Raw genomic sequence first — 17,000 nt, forward strand, 5'->3', positions numbered from 1 at the left:
GTGGATACTGACCGGTTAAGGTTTGGTGTTTTCCTGTGGAAAGAGGTCTGAGGATCCAGAGATGGATCGACTTTGAGGTGACACCTCATCAATAGGTTCCATTAAGAAGACAGATGGATGCGGCATGAGAGGTTTTTTTTCGGAGAGCAGGTCTAATACCAGAGTGATTTTCATGGGACCAGTTGGAAATGTGGTCCGGGTCTCACCTGCACATCCACTGGAATATAATCAAAACGGCCAGGACATCGCTCCTGTGGTGTCTGCTCGATTTTTTTCCTTCTAGAGGGATAAAGGTTTAGATCTTGGTGTCCGTGCATATAGATCTCCGAAGCTGGGGAGCAGTCCTTTGCAAGGGACGTATTTCCAGAGGATGAGGTCAGGTTGGGAAACTTGTCTGCTGTAAGTTTTGGAATTAAGAGCTATTTTAGACGAACGTGTTCTTCATGCTCTGCCGTGTTAATTCTGCCAGAAGCCTTGTCAGAAATGGCGTAAGTAAGCCGCTAGGACGGAACAAAAAAAAAAAACACGAAAATGGCAGAAGGTGCGCTGTTTGCAGTTGAGGGGGAAGTCTGGTAAACGCTATGTTAGCAGTCTTCATTCCGGAGGTAAACGACGGAGACATAGATTTCCTTTGCGACATGATATTCAGCCGGGAAAAATACTGTCATTATTGAGAAGCTTTCCCAGACGTGCCAAGTCTTTGTGGAGTGTCGCAATTGGACATGTTGGCGTTTCGCCTCAACGTGAGACCTCGAGGAGAGGGTTCCAGGTTAAGAGACACTCAGGATATAGCAGCGGACATCCTTGTGACACTGTTTTTAGTCGGTCGAGGTGGCCTCTCCGCTTTCACTTTTCTGGCAGTGGTAAGCGTAAGATGATCGATGATCCTCTGAACTCCGGTCTAACCAGAGAGGGTTGGCTATCCAGTTTTCATGGTTTACTCCTAGAAAATTACTGCCCTCTTCCTTTACGTGACGTAATGTTACAACAGGATCATGGCGTGTATCAGGACTTACCGCGGCTGCGTCTAATGGTGGGGCGGTTGAAGGTCGTATCCTAAGCTGAATGGGTGTTCCCAGTGAAGTCGTTTCTTCAATTCTTCCGGCTTGGAAAGAACTCACGGCACAGCGTTACAACCGTTGTTGGAGTAATTATGTGTCTCGGTGTGTATCCAGGAAGGCTCCTATGGAGGACTTTCAGCTAGGTCCTGCTTATCCATACGTTACAAGCCGATGTGAAGGCAAGACTATATTAAGTTTCTTTGCGGAAATTCTCGTTTGGAAAGTGGTCAGGTTTTTTACTTCGACGTCCGCAAGGTGGGTGTCGGAAGTGGTGGTCTTGTCCCACAAGAGCCTTGTTTGATCTTTCAGGTGGATAGAGAGGAATTGAGTACTCGGTTGATATTTCTACCAAGAGGGGTTTCGCAGAAATCAGGCTTTTGTTGATGCAGGGGGTTACTTAGGCATTAGCTAGTTCAAACCCCCTTGCTCTAGCCAGGGTTTTGAGTATGCAAGTCATCTATTTGGCTTAGTTTGGAGTAACAGAGACCCTGTTTATGTGGTATGTTCCCAGCTTACTTTGGGAGACTGCGTTATGCAGTTTGTTACATGCTGAATCTGTGATGCGGTCTGGCATGTTTGTTCTACGGCTGCTTTGCCGTCACCGAAGTCGGTGAAGGTTCCTTCTTTTGGGAAGACGGGATTTTCTTGGGCGAATGCCCGAGGAGTCTCGGCGGTTCAACTTTGCCGAGCGGATTCTTGGTCGGGGTCAAAAGTTTTTGCCATGCTTTACAAATTTGATACCCGGATTGTTGAGGACCTTATGTTTGCTCATTCGGTGCTGCAGAGTCATCCGCACTCTCCGGCCCGTTTTGGAGCTTTGGTATAAACCCCATGGTCCTTTTGGAATCCCCAGCATCCTCTAGGACGTATGAGAAAATAGGATTTTGGTACCTACTGGTAAATCATTTTCTCTTGGTCCGTAGAGGATGCTGGGCGCCCGTCCCAGTGCGTACGGTGTCTACAGTTATTGCTTTTTGGTTACACCCTGGTGGTGTGTCTTCTCTATCTGGTGGTTGCTACCGTTGTTCATGACATAGCATGCAGGGTCCTATTTTTGTTTCTGTGGACACACGGGTTGTGTTACATATTCTCTCAGGGTTTTGTTCATGCCGTTGACTGGTATTCTACTGAATGCCACGTTCTACAGTGTGTTTGAGGTCTGAGCTGGTATGACACTCACCGTGTTTATAACAATAAATTCTTTCCTTGAAATTGTCCATCTCTCCTGGGCACAGTTTTCTAACTGAGGTCTGGAGGAGGGGCATAGAGGGAGGAGCCAGTTCACACCCAGTTTAAGTCTTTACAGTGTGCCCAAGCTCCTGCGGATCCGTCTATACCCCATGGTCCTTTTGGAATCCCCAGCAACCTCTACGGACTAAGAGAAAAGGATTTACTGGTAGGTACCAAAATCCTATTTTACTTCCTAAATAATACATCCCAAAGGCTTAGGTCTTTTTTCTGCTGTTTATTTTGTATCTTGTGCTTTGTGTAAATGTGAATGTCTAATACCAGTTTCCACAATCTGTATTGCTGCACGACAATATGGCGGCCATTGGAACGTATTTTCACTTCTAGTTTGCCTAACTTGTTGCAGACACTCATCTTGATAAGGAGTGTAGAGTGTTTTCTGATACAAGATCCTGTCCATATATACCCTGTACATTATCATGTGCATTAGAGTCACCCGGGTTACATCTGCAGTGGTTTGTTGTATGTTACATCTATATGGTGCGGATACTCCCCTGTATTTCATAATAAAAGCTTTTGTTTGCATCTAATTATTACATTAAAGCTTTTATTTTTTTATTCTGTTTTATATTCCCGTCTGAGTAATTATGCCATAATGTCTAATCTCGGAGTGGACCCCAGAAGATGTAAAGAAACCGTGTAAGTGTTCCATCATTCTGTTTTGTGTAAGCATACAGGTAAGTGATGGCACGGTGGTCACTGACCGTCACATTCAGGTGGTATAATGGAAGTGGACTATCTGGGCTTATTCTAGTCTACTGCAGAAATAAAAAACTCAGCCTTTATCCTGCTTATAAGAATGACAAAGCCCATAAATCAAGCTTGGTAGGACAAGACAGAAGCCACATTAATGGTGGCACATCATATAGGCTGAGGACCCATGCTTCTGGTATATATGGCATAACTCCCTCTTCACCCACAAAAACCTTCCCTTCACCATTCACAATGTCCACCATTGCCCCTTCAGAAGGGACACAACTTTCCTTTGCTTGTTCCACCTCCTCCTTCACAGAGCCCAGGACCACCTCCATGACCATTTCATGTTTATCTGGAGGCCTGGCATCTGCGAGGTTCATGGCCTGGGATGACCACAGAAACACCAGGTAGTGGGCAAGAAGAATCCACAGCCTCCTGAGGACCTGGAGAGTCCAAGGATCCACCCCACATGAGGCAGAGAAGGGTCAACCACAGGGTCTGGCTCACCAATTTCCTTCCTAAGAGCTGCTGTTTATCCAGTTTGGTACCTGTGGGATCCCACTCCAATTTCCCTTGAGAGTCCTTACCCTCACTAATCCCTTCTGAACCTACCAGTTCCTTCCCCTTCCAACCACTCCTCCTTTAAGCTTTTCACCACCTGCTGTGTGAGTTCCATCCAACCACTCCTCCTCTCCTTGACTCATTGGTGTAGCAACCCCCTTCTCCCCACCCCCACCACACTGCTACACTGCAGTTAAGCTGTAAGACTAGCTGCTAGCAGTACTCACTACTCAGCACACACACTCACATCATGATTACACAGCTGTGCCAGAGACACTGTCTCACTGACAACCAGGACGAGACACTCCCAGAAAGGCATGTATGTATGTGTACGGAGAGTGTGGGCGAAGTGGGGCTGCATGACTGACAGCCAGGACGAGACACTCCCAGAAAGGCATGTATGTATGTGTACGGAGAGTGTGGGCGAAGTGGGGCTGCATCACTGACAGCCAGGACGAGACACTCCCAGAAAGGCATGTATGTATGAGTACGGAGAGAGTGGGTGCAGTGGGGCTGCATGACTGACAACCAGGACGAGACACTCCCAGAAAGGCATGTATGTATGAGTACGGAGAGAGTGGGCGCAGTGGGACTGCATCACTGACCAGGACGAGACACTCCCAGAAAGGCATGTATGTATGTGTACGGAGAGAGTGGGAGCAGTGGGGCTGCATCACTGACAGCCAGGACGAGACACTCACAGAAAGGCATGTATGTATGAGTAAAGAGAGAGTGGGCGCAGTGGGGCTGCATGACTGACAGCTGAGCCTGTCACATCAGTGAGATGACAAAATGCAAGATATAGGGGGAGATGTACTAAGCCTGAAAAGTGATAAATTTCACAGTGATAAACTACCAGCCAATCAGCTCCTAACTACCATGTCACTGGCTGTGTTTGAAAAATGACAGGAGTCGATTGGCTGGTACTTTATCACCGTGATATTTATCACTTTTCAAGGCTTAGTACATCTGGCCCATAATCACCTAGCTAAATTAGGCGCTAATGCAATGTTACATGTATTAAATGAGCAGCAAATATATTGATTATTAGATAGCAGCTCCTATGCGGCAACTGGATGCCTTAGACGATATAAATTGTTTAAGTTTCAATAGAGACATAAAAGAGCGCTGATGGTATATAAATACAAATATTTCTAATAGTTATTAGAGTTCAACACAATAAAAACAGTTATGCCAATAATAAAAGCCAGCCTGTGACATGACAGCTAGGATCTGATTGGCTGGTTCTTTATCACCTTCCACTTTATCACTTCACCGAGCTTAATAAATCTGCCCCTAAGTTTCTTAACAGAAGGATAAGAAAACAGCCAGGGAAAAAAAGGAAGCTATAGGATAAAATAGAATAACATACAGATATTGATTCATATATTATTCAGCTCAATGTTTTCGTTGAGACCTAGAGGGAACAAAGTATCTATCATACAAATCCAGTATGCTTCCCTCTTACAGAGGAGGTTATATCTATCCCCACCTGGGAATGTCTGTTTTATATGTTCAACTCCCTGTATGGACAGAACCCCACAATCACCTCCATGGAGTGAGCAAACATGTCTAGGTACACTGTGTTTACAGGGAGCCGGACGCCGGGTATAATCCCCGTACCACGCTCACGTCCCTTTAATTGGTAAATGGTCCCCTCCATGTGCTAGTTGCGCCTCCATCCAAGCTGGAGTCAGATCTCTGTGTATTAGCAGGGAGCTACTGCAGGAGCCGGACGCCGGGTCTGATTCCCGTACGTTTGACGTACGTTTCGCAATCGGCTTGTTCACATCTGACTGATGTGAACAAGCCGATTGCGAAACATACGTCATCATCCGTCACCCTTCTACTAGCGTCCGGCTCCTGCAGTAGCTACCTGCTAATACACAGAGATCTGACTCCAGCTTGGATCGAGGCGTAACTAGCACACGGAGGGGACCATTTACCAATTAAAGGGACGTGAGAGTGGTACGGGGATTATACCCGGCGTCCGGCTCCCGCTCCCTGTAAATACAAATATTGACTCCTCCTTGGATCGAGTTGTATTGAGCATATAGAGGGACAGGTACTCTATCATTTGATGCCCCTTGGAATCTCTCCTTTGCCCAAACCATCAGAAGAATTGATCTTTCAAAAGGCACATCCAGTGGCAAAAACCAGGTATTCAGGGCGCTCTCTCATCCACTGTATAACACCTGGAGGCCCCCCTGCAATGCACCTATGCAACAGGGGAGGAGGGTGTTAGACGTGGACAGCAGAAGCAGCCCGCACTGCTCTTTCCTTCCAGTTCCAGGTGGACGGTCCTTCCCCGCTCTCATCGTTCCCATTCACATAGTGGCACATGGGACGAAAGTAGAAAGGGAATCCGTTCTCCCACACCTGGGACTCTTTTACACTTTAGCTCAAAATCCTTCAGGAAGTACTATATGGTCATATATGTGATTTATTACTACAGTGGTCTGGTTAGGATAGAGCATAATACGCTTAAATCGAACTCTGTAGCCAATGTGCCTATATAAAGCTGGAAGTTATCAATCAAGGATAATTGAGTTAGATTTGGCGTGTTGATATTTAATTCAAACAAGCCAGAGAATAACTGCAACTGTTGATTATTTGTCACTGATACCTCTTGTACCAAAGAGACTAATTTCCAAGGAGAGTAATTCCTATAGTTCTGCACAATATTACTATTAGCAATACAATCCTTACCATCCATAGGAAAGAATTATTATGGTATTTCAGGTCTTAATTCTGTCAGAACACAAAATTGCTCTCTGTGTTCACACATATATATTTTGATACCAGATACATGTGGGCTACAATAACAAATTGGCATAACATTTACCACAGAGGTTGATATATGTGTTTATACATTTTCTATGCACCCTTAGCGCCCTTTTTTTGTGACACGGATGTATAAGTTATCCAGACATACATATTTAGAATATTCTCACAGGTAGGTGCTCCTTAACCGAGAATATTTGAGAGAGTTTATCTAATATCTGGTTTCCCATATGCATTGTTCTGATACCAGATGCATGTGGGCCGTGATAAAGCCTATATATTTATCCTATTTAAAACACTCTAAAAGGTTAAATGAACACAGTACGCAATTGGCGTATGGAATACCGTAACAGTACGCACTTAGCGTAACAAACTCTTAGCCGTGGACGAGACGCACGAGCGGCACGTTCGCTCATGGCTTAAAGCGTAAAGGCAAGCACGCTATAGGCTGCCAACTAACGTAATGATACGCTATCAGCGTAGCGGACGCTCGAGACCACGAGGAGATCACAAGCGGCGCTGACACTCACAGAGTTAAACCTTTATAACTATACCATAAATAATGTACTTATACTGTAAACCTTTGTGCAGTGATAAGGTGTAAATGCAACACAGTGTAACCTTATTAGTTTCAAAGCTGTATGAGCGTATGTGACGCTCAGAGAACACTTTAGCAATATAATAAACACTCAAATACCGGTCTAAGGTTCTAACACCTTTAAGGGAGAGAATGAACGTTCAATTGCAAAAGAAAACACAATACAAGTTATACACTACCAAACTAACATAAAATACCTAACTGAATTACTACACATAAGATACAATAGCGGCACAATTACATTTAAGGGGAAGGAGAGAGAGAATGGCTTACAACATTAATAAGAGACAAAATGGTTGCAGAGAACTTACGCACAAGGGGAAACAATCGCATGCGCCTTCCTGGATATCCAGCTCCCGATTATCAGTGATGAGAACCGTTGAGAAGAGTAGAGTGGAGCTGGCCCAGGTCGGCTTGTCTTTATATACACTACACACAATACAGTACAATGGTCCCTACATTCTGATTGTTCATTGGACACAGGAATTCGTCTCCGCATTATAACAAAAGGTCATAGGTTGGTTCATACAGGTGGGCTGTGACTATTTCAAACTGCTCAGGTGGGAGGGAAACTCAGGTTTCCCGCCGCATGGGAAATAAACTGCAAATATAGTAAATGTCCATAAACTTCTTATAGTCATAACTATGCGCACGAGCGAGTAATCCGTTTCAAACCAACACCGGAATATTGCTAATTATATTCTCTTCCGATGGATACTAAACACCATTGTGTAACCCCTGTCTGACCCTTCGTATCAAACAAAGAGGGATCTCTTTGTCCCCGAACATGCTACATTAACAAAACTTTCAGATTCTATCAAAGGGACCATAATCTACAAAATACATTATATGACTAAAATATGTCATGATTGAGTCGCACGCTAGACGCACACAAACTCTACCGTAAATGCGCATATCGTGCGCCTGCGGGTGCACGCGACTGCGAGTATACGCACGCACGGGAGGGCTCATGCACGTGCAGCGGGCACTCGCATGAGGTGCATATATGGCAATGTGTAGCGGGATATTTTTCTGACTTTGACAGTCCACCCTTTGGCAGTCACCAATAACTGCCACTTCCTAAAACAGTTCAAAAAGAGAAAAATTTATGTCATATGTAAATATATTTCTATGATTGGGTAAGGGAGGAGAGAAGAAGGTGGGAAAAGGGTATGACCTAGTGAGATAGCAGAAGTATGTGTGTATGAATCCACGTTTGGGGGGTCATGCATCATCGTGCCGTACGTGTTTTAAATCAAGCTTCGAGGTATTGCGAAGTATACATTTGAATTCCTTCTTATCCCGTATTAAGGGTCTGTGGATGGGCTGTCAAACTTTACCGAGCTCTTTTCGGCTTTTGGTTGCAACAAAATGGGGGAGCACATTTTAGTTGATGATACATGAATGGGGGGATATGTGAGTGCCTGTATTCCCTATCGACTATGTGTGTCATTACCTGAAGGTTGTAGAAATGAAGATAACGAACAATAAAGGTAAATGCAGTCATAAACTATGTGAGTTTAATAAACATTTGTTGATTGAAGTCTTGTCTGGTGTCTTGTCTTGATGTACATGTTGACTGTAGTCTCTTTGGGCTTTTGCCAAAATGCGAGCAAAAAGCTTTCTCAATGTCCATAGACTTACAAAAAGTGTTGGGCTAGCGTAAAATTAACGTTACTAGGGATATGGAGGGTCTATGGCATAGTCCATCAGTTGTTGTGTAAAAGGTTGTCAAATTCTTCTTCCAAGCGGATGTCTTTTTACCTTGTAGGAAAACAAAGGAGAAACAGGTGAAAGAAATGGACCGTGGAATCACATTTTCATCATAACATTGTCTCTATCGTTGGGTCATAAATCAAATCCATTGGAATTACAATGTCCTCACTCCTTAGACTCATCACCCTAGTACTTAGTTTACACTTCGTTAAAGCCTGAACGCATCTAAATATCAAACCAATCGATATGCCGATACCCAAGATACACAGAAGAAATTTCCCTACATCCATTATAATTCCTTGAGCCCATTCTCTTAAACCGGAGAACCAATTTCGCGGGTTCAACCATGACACCCAACCGGTCAGCTCATTACCCACAGCAGCAAGGGTGAGATTGTGTCTCCTGCGGAACTCCCACTTTAATTGGAGAATGTCGTCCATCTTTTGGTCTATGACCTCGACCGGGTCCTCGGTGCTATTAGTAATATAAGTGCAGCATTTTACGCCGTACTGCGTTGCTAGTGTGACACAATATCCACCTGTCACTGCCGTGAGATAATTGAGAACCATCCTATGCTGAACCAGTTCTGTTTTATAAGCTTGGAGCTCCCTTCTAGTATACCTAAAAGTGTTGTCATACATTTCAGTGATATTGTCTAATAAATTTGCAAGCGCAGATATATATTTATAATTCAACACTCCTCTGGCGGTGCGAGTGATATCTAACGCGAGTAGAAACTGAATCCCGGTGGATTCATGGATCAGGTCAGAAGCATGATGCTCTGTCCTTTCTACCAGTTGCCTTTTAACTACGTGCTCGTAATGAGTGTGAGTATAAGGAGCTTGGGCACTGCGGTGAATATCTTTCATTTTGGTATGTGATACAGTCATTACCTCAGGCAGTACTTTTTCCAATATAACATAATCCTTCTGAGTTTGGGGCAAGCCACTTATATGCCTTCCTCCCGCATATGAAATATGCATCATCGGGGAGAACATATGGGATGGAGTAGGACATAACCATATTACAAATTTTCCATATGAAATCTCCTAACCCTAATTCTCCCATCTGTCTAGTACACGTATCCGTTTGTATGATATGTGCACAGTATCCTGGTGATACTTCTCCAACTCTCATGGTCCTACTTCCTAGGGTATACCTATATCGGAAATATTTTCCACTACCGGCTATGTGGCGTATAAGTTCTGTATCTGTAGGCATTCTATCGGCTCTATATGAAAAGGTCATGGTTTTGTTATTCCATGACACTTCCCAATTTCCCGGCTTTCGGGGATTGGAAATATTAAAACATACTAGGGATCTATCCACATGATATTAGTGGAGCTTCAAACTAGGAGGACTGGAGATATTAAACCTCCTGTCCACCGGCCTCCCACCATTTAGCTCAAGTACCTCTCCTATAGTTAAAGGGAATGGTACTAATCCTGATTTGCTATGGCCTTGAGGTACTTGAGAGCATACCCAACAGACTGTCTGGTTTAACACTTTACCCACTAAGGAGTGATAGTCACTCAATGGATGCCGGTCCATGTGGATATTAAAACTGGACTGACATTTCTACATGCACCCATCCTCAACTATACTGTCACAGTGTCTACAGATACAGTTCTCTTCAGCTAACAATCCTTCACAATTCCTTCTATTGTCAATGCTATCAGATCGTTTTCTGATACTCGCCTTTGCTTGGTGATTATGTTGTTCTTGGAAATCTACGCCTCCATCTTTGTCATCAGAACCCATTCCAGAACCTCTCTCGACCTCCATGGTACTCTCGCCGGAACAGACTGCTCTGGTCAACATCATGGTCAACAGGAAAATCTGGATCACAGTCTCTTGGGGCAAGTCCATCTTATAGGAGGTAACGGAGAAGAATGAGAAGGGGGAAAGAAATAATTGAGGGAGATGGGATGGGAAGTTGGAGAAAAACAATAAAAGGGAACAGGGAATCGACAACTGTCTCCGATCTTATTATTCTCAATGCTCAGGTGCCATCTCAGTCTTCCTGAAACAGACACTCCAGTGATACAACTTCCTCTACCGTCTGTTCTTTATCACGAGACCTCTCTGGATCAGTGACCTTCTTACAGTGGGACGAATGAACCCAAGTCTCCCTCTCGGCAACCTTCAATGCTGTCGTGCTAATCAATAAGACTTGGTATGGTCCTTCCCGTCTGTCAATAAGGCAACCTGAGCATAGAAAATTCCGTATCATTACATAATCCCCATGTTCAATGTCATGACAATTACTATCTGGCAGATCAGGAATCACCAACTTCAAATTGTCATTCTGATTCCTTAGCTGTTTACTCATGTTAACCAGGTTATTTACAGTCACTTCATTGTTACACTTCAAATCATCCTGAGGGTTAATCATAACATGCGGTTGTCGACCAAATAGAATTTCAAAGGGGGCAGATTAAGAGGGGACCTGGGAGTGGTTCTGATGCTGTATAATACAATGGGTAAAGCTTCTGGCCATGTCAATCCTGTTTCTGCCATAACTTTGCTCAGTTTATTTTTAATAGTGCTGTTCACTCTTTCTACCTTCGCACTCGCCTGGGGGCGGTACGGAGTGTGCAGCTTACTATCAATTCCCATCAACTTACACATTCCTTGAAAGACATCACCTGTAAAATGGGTACCCCTATCACTTCTGATTATTCTAGGGACACCGTATCTACACACAAATTCCTGCACAATTTTCTTAGCAGTAAACATAGCGGTATTTGTGGCCGCAGGAAATGCTTTGACCCAATTTGAAAACACATCTATACAAACTAGTACATACTTCAAATTTCCACAAGGGGGTAATTGTATGAAATCAATTTGTATTACCTGAAAAGGGCCGTCTGTAGGTGGGATATAAGATGGTTCTGTTGGTATTGCCTTTCCGATATTCTTCCTCAAGCAGGTGAGGCATGTCATTGCCCTTTTTCCCGCATGGGAAGAAAATCCTGGGGCGCACCAATATGCTCTTACCAACTTGCACATCCATTCCTTGCCTAGATGAGTCAGCCCATGTGCTGCTTCCGCTAAACTTGGAAGATATGCTCTGGGTGCCACTGGTTTACCCTGTCCAGAGTCCTGGGGACTCCTGGCCATATCCTTTTGCCCTCCAAACTGCCTTTTCCTGTGTGGAACACAAATTTTGCATTTCACACAATTTCTGTGTGTTGACGGTATTAAATACCATCAGTTGTGTGGTGTCTGTCTGTCTGGGGGTACCAGCTGCTAATTTAGCAGCTTCGTCTGCTCGGCTGTTACCAAGTGATACCGGGTCTTGGCTATATGTGTGTGCTTTACACTTGATAACAGCCACTCTGTCGGGTTCCTGTATCGCTGTTAGAAGCCTTTTGATGTGAGCTGCATGCGCTATCGGTGTACCAGCTGCCGTCATGAAATTTCTGAGGCGCCATAGTGCTACGAAATTATGGACTACCCCGAAGGCGTATCTAGAATCGGTGTAGATATTGGCTGACTTGCCCTTAGCCAATTCACATGCTCTGGTTAGGGCAACCAGTTCAGCAACCTGGGCTGAGTGAGGTGGGCCTAGCGGTTCTGCTTCTATGGTGCCTTGGTCATCTACGACTGCATATCCAGTACACAAGTCTCCCAATTCCGTCTGTCTGTGACAACTACCGTCAGTGTAGAAAGTAAAATCTACATCTTCCAGTGGGTTGTCACTGATGTCAGGCCTTGCCGTGAAATTTTGGGTCAAATATTCCATACAATCATGCGTGTCATCCCCTGTATTAAATCCTCCTTCACTATTACTCTCATCCTCCACCCTTTGTGCCTGTCCAGGCACACCTGGGAGATACGTTGCAGGATTTAATGCGCTGCATCTCTTTATGGTGATGTTTACGGGGGTCATTAATGCCAATTCCCATCTAGTAAACTGCGCTGATGAGACGTGTCTAGTTTGAGCCGAATTTAGCAAGGCTGACACTGCATGCGGTGTATGGATTGTGAGGTTGTGTCCTAGCACTACATCTTCGCTTTTCGTTACTAGCAATGCTATCGCAGCAACACTTCGCAAGCATGTGGGGAGGGATCGCGCTACCGTATCTAACTGAGCGCTGTAGTATGCTACCGGCCTGCTGGCATCACCGTGCTTTTGGGTTAGGACGCCTGCCTCGCAACCAGCACTTTCTGTTCCGTACAGCTCAAAGGGTTTCCCATAGTCTGGCATACCTAATGCTGGTGCCTGCGTTAGGCACTGTTTAAGTCTCCTCAAATGCCATCTCAGATTCGTCTGCATGCGAAATCCGATCAGGTTTGTTTGATGAGACCATCTCCTGCAAAGGTAATGCTAGAATGGAAAAACCTGGGATCCAGTTACGGCAATACCCACACATTCCTAAAAACGTTCTAATCTGTTGCTGGGTTTGTGGCAGAGTCATGTCTCGAATTGCTTGAATTCTATCAGCGGTCAGGTGTCTCAGTCCTTGTGTCAGACAGTGTCCCAAATATTTTACTTTAGTCTGGCATAATTGCAACTTGTCTTTAGAAACTTTGTGTCCTGTGTCTGAAAGATGAAACAGGAGCTGTTTCGAATCTCTCAGGGACGCTTCCAGTGAATCTGAACACAGTAGTAAATCATCCACATACTGTATCAATATTGATCCACTCTCTGGTTGGAAAGACTGTAAACAATCATGCAAGGCTTGTGAGAAAATGCTTGGACTGTCTATGAAACCTTGTGGTAATCGAGTCCATGTGTATTGGACTCCTCTGTATGTGAACGCAAACAAATATTGGCTGTCAGGGTGCAGAGGTACCGAGAAGAAGGCGGAGCAGAGGTCAATTACAGTGAAAAATTTCGCAGTGGGAGGGATCTGCATAAGGATGACAGCTGGATTTGGCAGTACGGGGAACTGACTCTCAACTATTTTGTTAATCCCCCTTAGATCCTGCACTAGCCTGTAACCCCTCCCCCCACTCTTTTTCACAGGGAAGATGGGACTATTGGCAGTGCTGGATGTTCTTACCAGAATGCCCTTTTGTAGCAAGCGCTCTATTACGGGGTACACTCCTAACTCCACCTCTGGCTTCAGAGGGTATTGTGGGATTTTTGGAGCTATCCTACCATCTTTTACTTGCACAACTACTGGAGCTACATTTGCCATTAATCCAGTGTCTTGTCCATCTTTAGTCCAAAGTGACTCTGGTATTTGGGATGTAATTTCTTCTACTTGGGATGGACTCCTATTTATCATAACGGTATGTGACATTAATTTTGATGGGGAGTCTAGCATGTCTCGTACTTCCTGAGCGTGATTCTCAGGTATGTCTAAGAATACACCTTCAGGAGTACAATATATGACGCACCCCATTTTACACAATAAATCTCTTCCCAGGAGATTAGTCGGTGCCAATGCAGCCAGCAAAAAGGAATGCTTGGTATGCAAAGGCCCTATTGTAATCTCTGCTGGTTTGCTAACAGGGTAGTGCTGTACTATTTCCGTTACTCCCATGGCTGGAATTGTCTTACCAGTGGTTCTCATGCCCACTGTCGAATTTATCACTGACTTGGCCGCCCCCGTATCTACAAGGAAATTTAATGATTTACCAGCTACATCAATTGTGACCTCGGGTTCACTTCCAAGACTCGCAATTAATTTCACTGGCTGCAGACTACAGGTGTGGCCACACCCCTATTGGGTATGGTGGCCTCCCTAAATCGCACTGGCAGCAATTACTTGTGGTGGGGGTAGATGGGAACTATCAGGGATTTGCCAATCTCTTCTTGGGGGATACCTTTTTATTTCCCCTGCATGTGGCTCATAGCTCCGCCCCTGCGGTCCTTGATCCCAATGTCTCGTATCAGGTCGTTGTCTAGGGGGTTGATATGAATTTTGTATTTGTTTTGTCTTACAATCACGTGCCATGTGTCCCTCTCTGTGGCAATTATAACATTTTATACCTCTTGACTTACCCACAGGGGTCACAGTTCTGGGCTGAGGTGGCCTGGTAGTAAGGGCCTGTATGCTGACAGCCATTAATTTATCACTCTGTGACTCCCTGTGTCTGAAGATATTGCGATCATGCCCAGCAGCAGCCTCTCCCAATGCATCCACCGACATACCTCTCCAATCAGGCCTAGTGGTTTGTATTCTATTCCTTAAAACCTCTTTTAGACCGTCCATTAATACTGAAACAGCTACTTCCCTGTGGTGTACATTAGTTTTAATGTCATCTATACCAGTGTACCTAGCCATATCCTGCAGAGCCCGGTGATAATACTCTGGTGTGGATTCACCTTCTTTTTGTTTTATTGTAAAGATTTTATTCCACTTTACTATTGCAGGAAAATATACTCCTAACTGTAAGTTGATTCTCTTTACATTATCCTGATTATACTCGTCTGTTAGTGGTACTTCCTCATCTAACTTGCAATCAGCGATAAACTTTAACGAATCAACATTGGGGGGTAAACATGCCCTCAAAACTGTCCTCCAATCTTTGTTATTTGGCTCTGCAGAATTTCCTAGCTCGCTAATATACTTTTGACATGCAGCTAAGTCTTTCCTAGGATCAGGGAATTCAGACATCGTTGATCTTAATTCCGTTCGGGAAAAGGGACAGTGCATGGCGATGTTCCTGATAGGAGTTGCTCCTGAAGTGTCAGTTTTCCCATTTGGCACTGCTATTACCCTAACGGGATTAAGTCCAATAACATCATTCTGTGTAGATTCTACAACATGTGGTGAAATGGTTTCAGCATAGTGTGTGGTGCCGTACTTACCAGTCGATACGACCTCACCTGTCCCTCCGCTAGGGGCCTTTGATACTAATCTTACGGGTTGGCTTGTGCCCACTGTGGTTTCTGCTATGGTGGCTGCTAGGGAGAGTGCTGATATTGTTGTGGGCTCATCCTCTTGGTCACAATCCTGGGGAAAGTTCAAAACAGGGTACAACTTGCACGGATTAGTTTTAGCATTAATTACTTTGGTTACATTATCTTTAACTTCTATACATTTAACATAACCCTGAGTGCCATTTTCTGCAACCAATTTCTCTCCAGGTATGTATGGTGGTGGAGGTGCAGTAGCTATCAGTTTCCTGATAGGGTTAGATCCAGCGGCTTGCGCCAACCCCCTTTGTATTTCACCTTCCTGTTGCCACAATGTTAAATAATCATAATGTCTAATACGCCTTTTTGAAGATTTAATCAGGCAAACTCTTCTCTTTAAATTTTGTAACACTTCTGGGTTAAAAGTACCTACCCGGGGAAACTTGTCCCCGTCATGCACAGTCATCCTTTCCCATTCATTGCACAATGTCTCTGTGTGATGACCATATTTCTCACACATGATATACCTTGCCGTCCCGATTGGTCGGTTTACCAAATCAACCTGAACCTCGGTTGATCGCCCCTTACCTGAACAACTGGCCCCCATCTCTGCAGGTGCTGCTTTCACTACCTCTGACTTCAAATCAGGGTCTTCGGCAACCCTTACAAAAACCAAGATGTCCGGGGTAAGGCTGCGGTGGGGGTTTTGCAACGAGGTCCGCCCACTTAACTCCCGCCCACGCTGGCCAATACGGCGACCAAAGTTCCCAGAGGTTCCGTACCCAACCTAGGGCACCTAAGTACGTCTACTTGCTCGGGCGTGTGGGAGTGTCTTACCCTCCCCAGCAAGTATCAGTCGTTGGAATGTCCCTGAGTGATCAGGCTACTTCCCTTAAAATAAAAAAATGACACAAATCACGTTAACAATGCACACAATCACATGCGGTACAATCGTATCTGCACACAAGCAACTAATCTTATGTGCGGAACGATCAACGGAATTGAAAATTTCGGCTGCAAATTCCTTCAGCCTGAGCTTTATTGGCCTATATGGGTCTCGCACCAACCCTCTTCGGTTGTGCTCTCTACTTCTAGTCTGCTGTACCTGAACCTCCTGGTCCTTGACCTCCTGGTCTGTTATGTACAGCAGACTCTACTGCTCTTTATATGTCGAGACTAACAAGGGACGCCTCCCAAGCCACCCCACGCTATCACTCTCGCTGGTGTACCTCTTTCTACTGGCCTATGGTTCCCACGTCCGTAATAAAAGAGAAATCTTATATATACACACTCTTACATTCGAACACTCTTATTTCTGTACAGAATTCCTTTCATTCGGTTTTAGCCTAACCCAGAAGAATTGCAACAGAGAAGGTTTTTCTTTTAACTTTAAACTTTTGGATTTGAGATAGATTTGCGTTATTATCGCGTTACTTCCTTATCGCCTACTAAACAATACTATCGTGTGGCTTGTATTATGTGGGTGTATCCGTACGCTCCGTTGCGTAATATACACTCC

General features: G+C 44.6%; 2 protein-coding genes across 2 annotated transcripts in view; both read left to right on the forward strand.

Annotated features, from left to right (window-relative positions):
- Window positions 1-17,000, forward strand: part of LOC134984782 (zinc finger protein 585B-like) — a 671,664-nt gene that overhangs the window by 234,237 nt on the left and 420,427 nt on the right. The window lies entirely within an intron of this gene.
- The window catches only part of LOC134984775 (zinc finger protein 665-like), a gene marked incomplete at its 3' end in the record, with an annotated part of 80,636 nt that overhangs the window by 4,973 nt on the left and 58,663 nt on the right, over window positions 1-17,000 (forward strand). The window contains exon 2 of the mRNA XM_063950269.1: window positions 284-375. Coding sequence (XP_063806339.1) covers window positions 284-375 — 92 coding nt within the window. The remainder of the gene's footprint in view (window positions 1-283; window positions 376-17,000) is intronic.

Source organism: Pseudophryne corroboree (assembly GCF_028390025.1).
Source record: "Pseudophryne corroboree isolate aPseCor3 chromosome 3 unlocalized genomic scaffold, aPseCor3.hap2 SUPER_3_unloc_8, whole genome shotgun sequence".
NCBI classification, from domain to species: Eukaryota; Metazoa; Chordata; class Amphibia; order Anura; family Myobatrachidae; genus Pseudophryne; species Pseudophryne corroboree.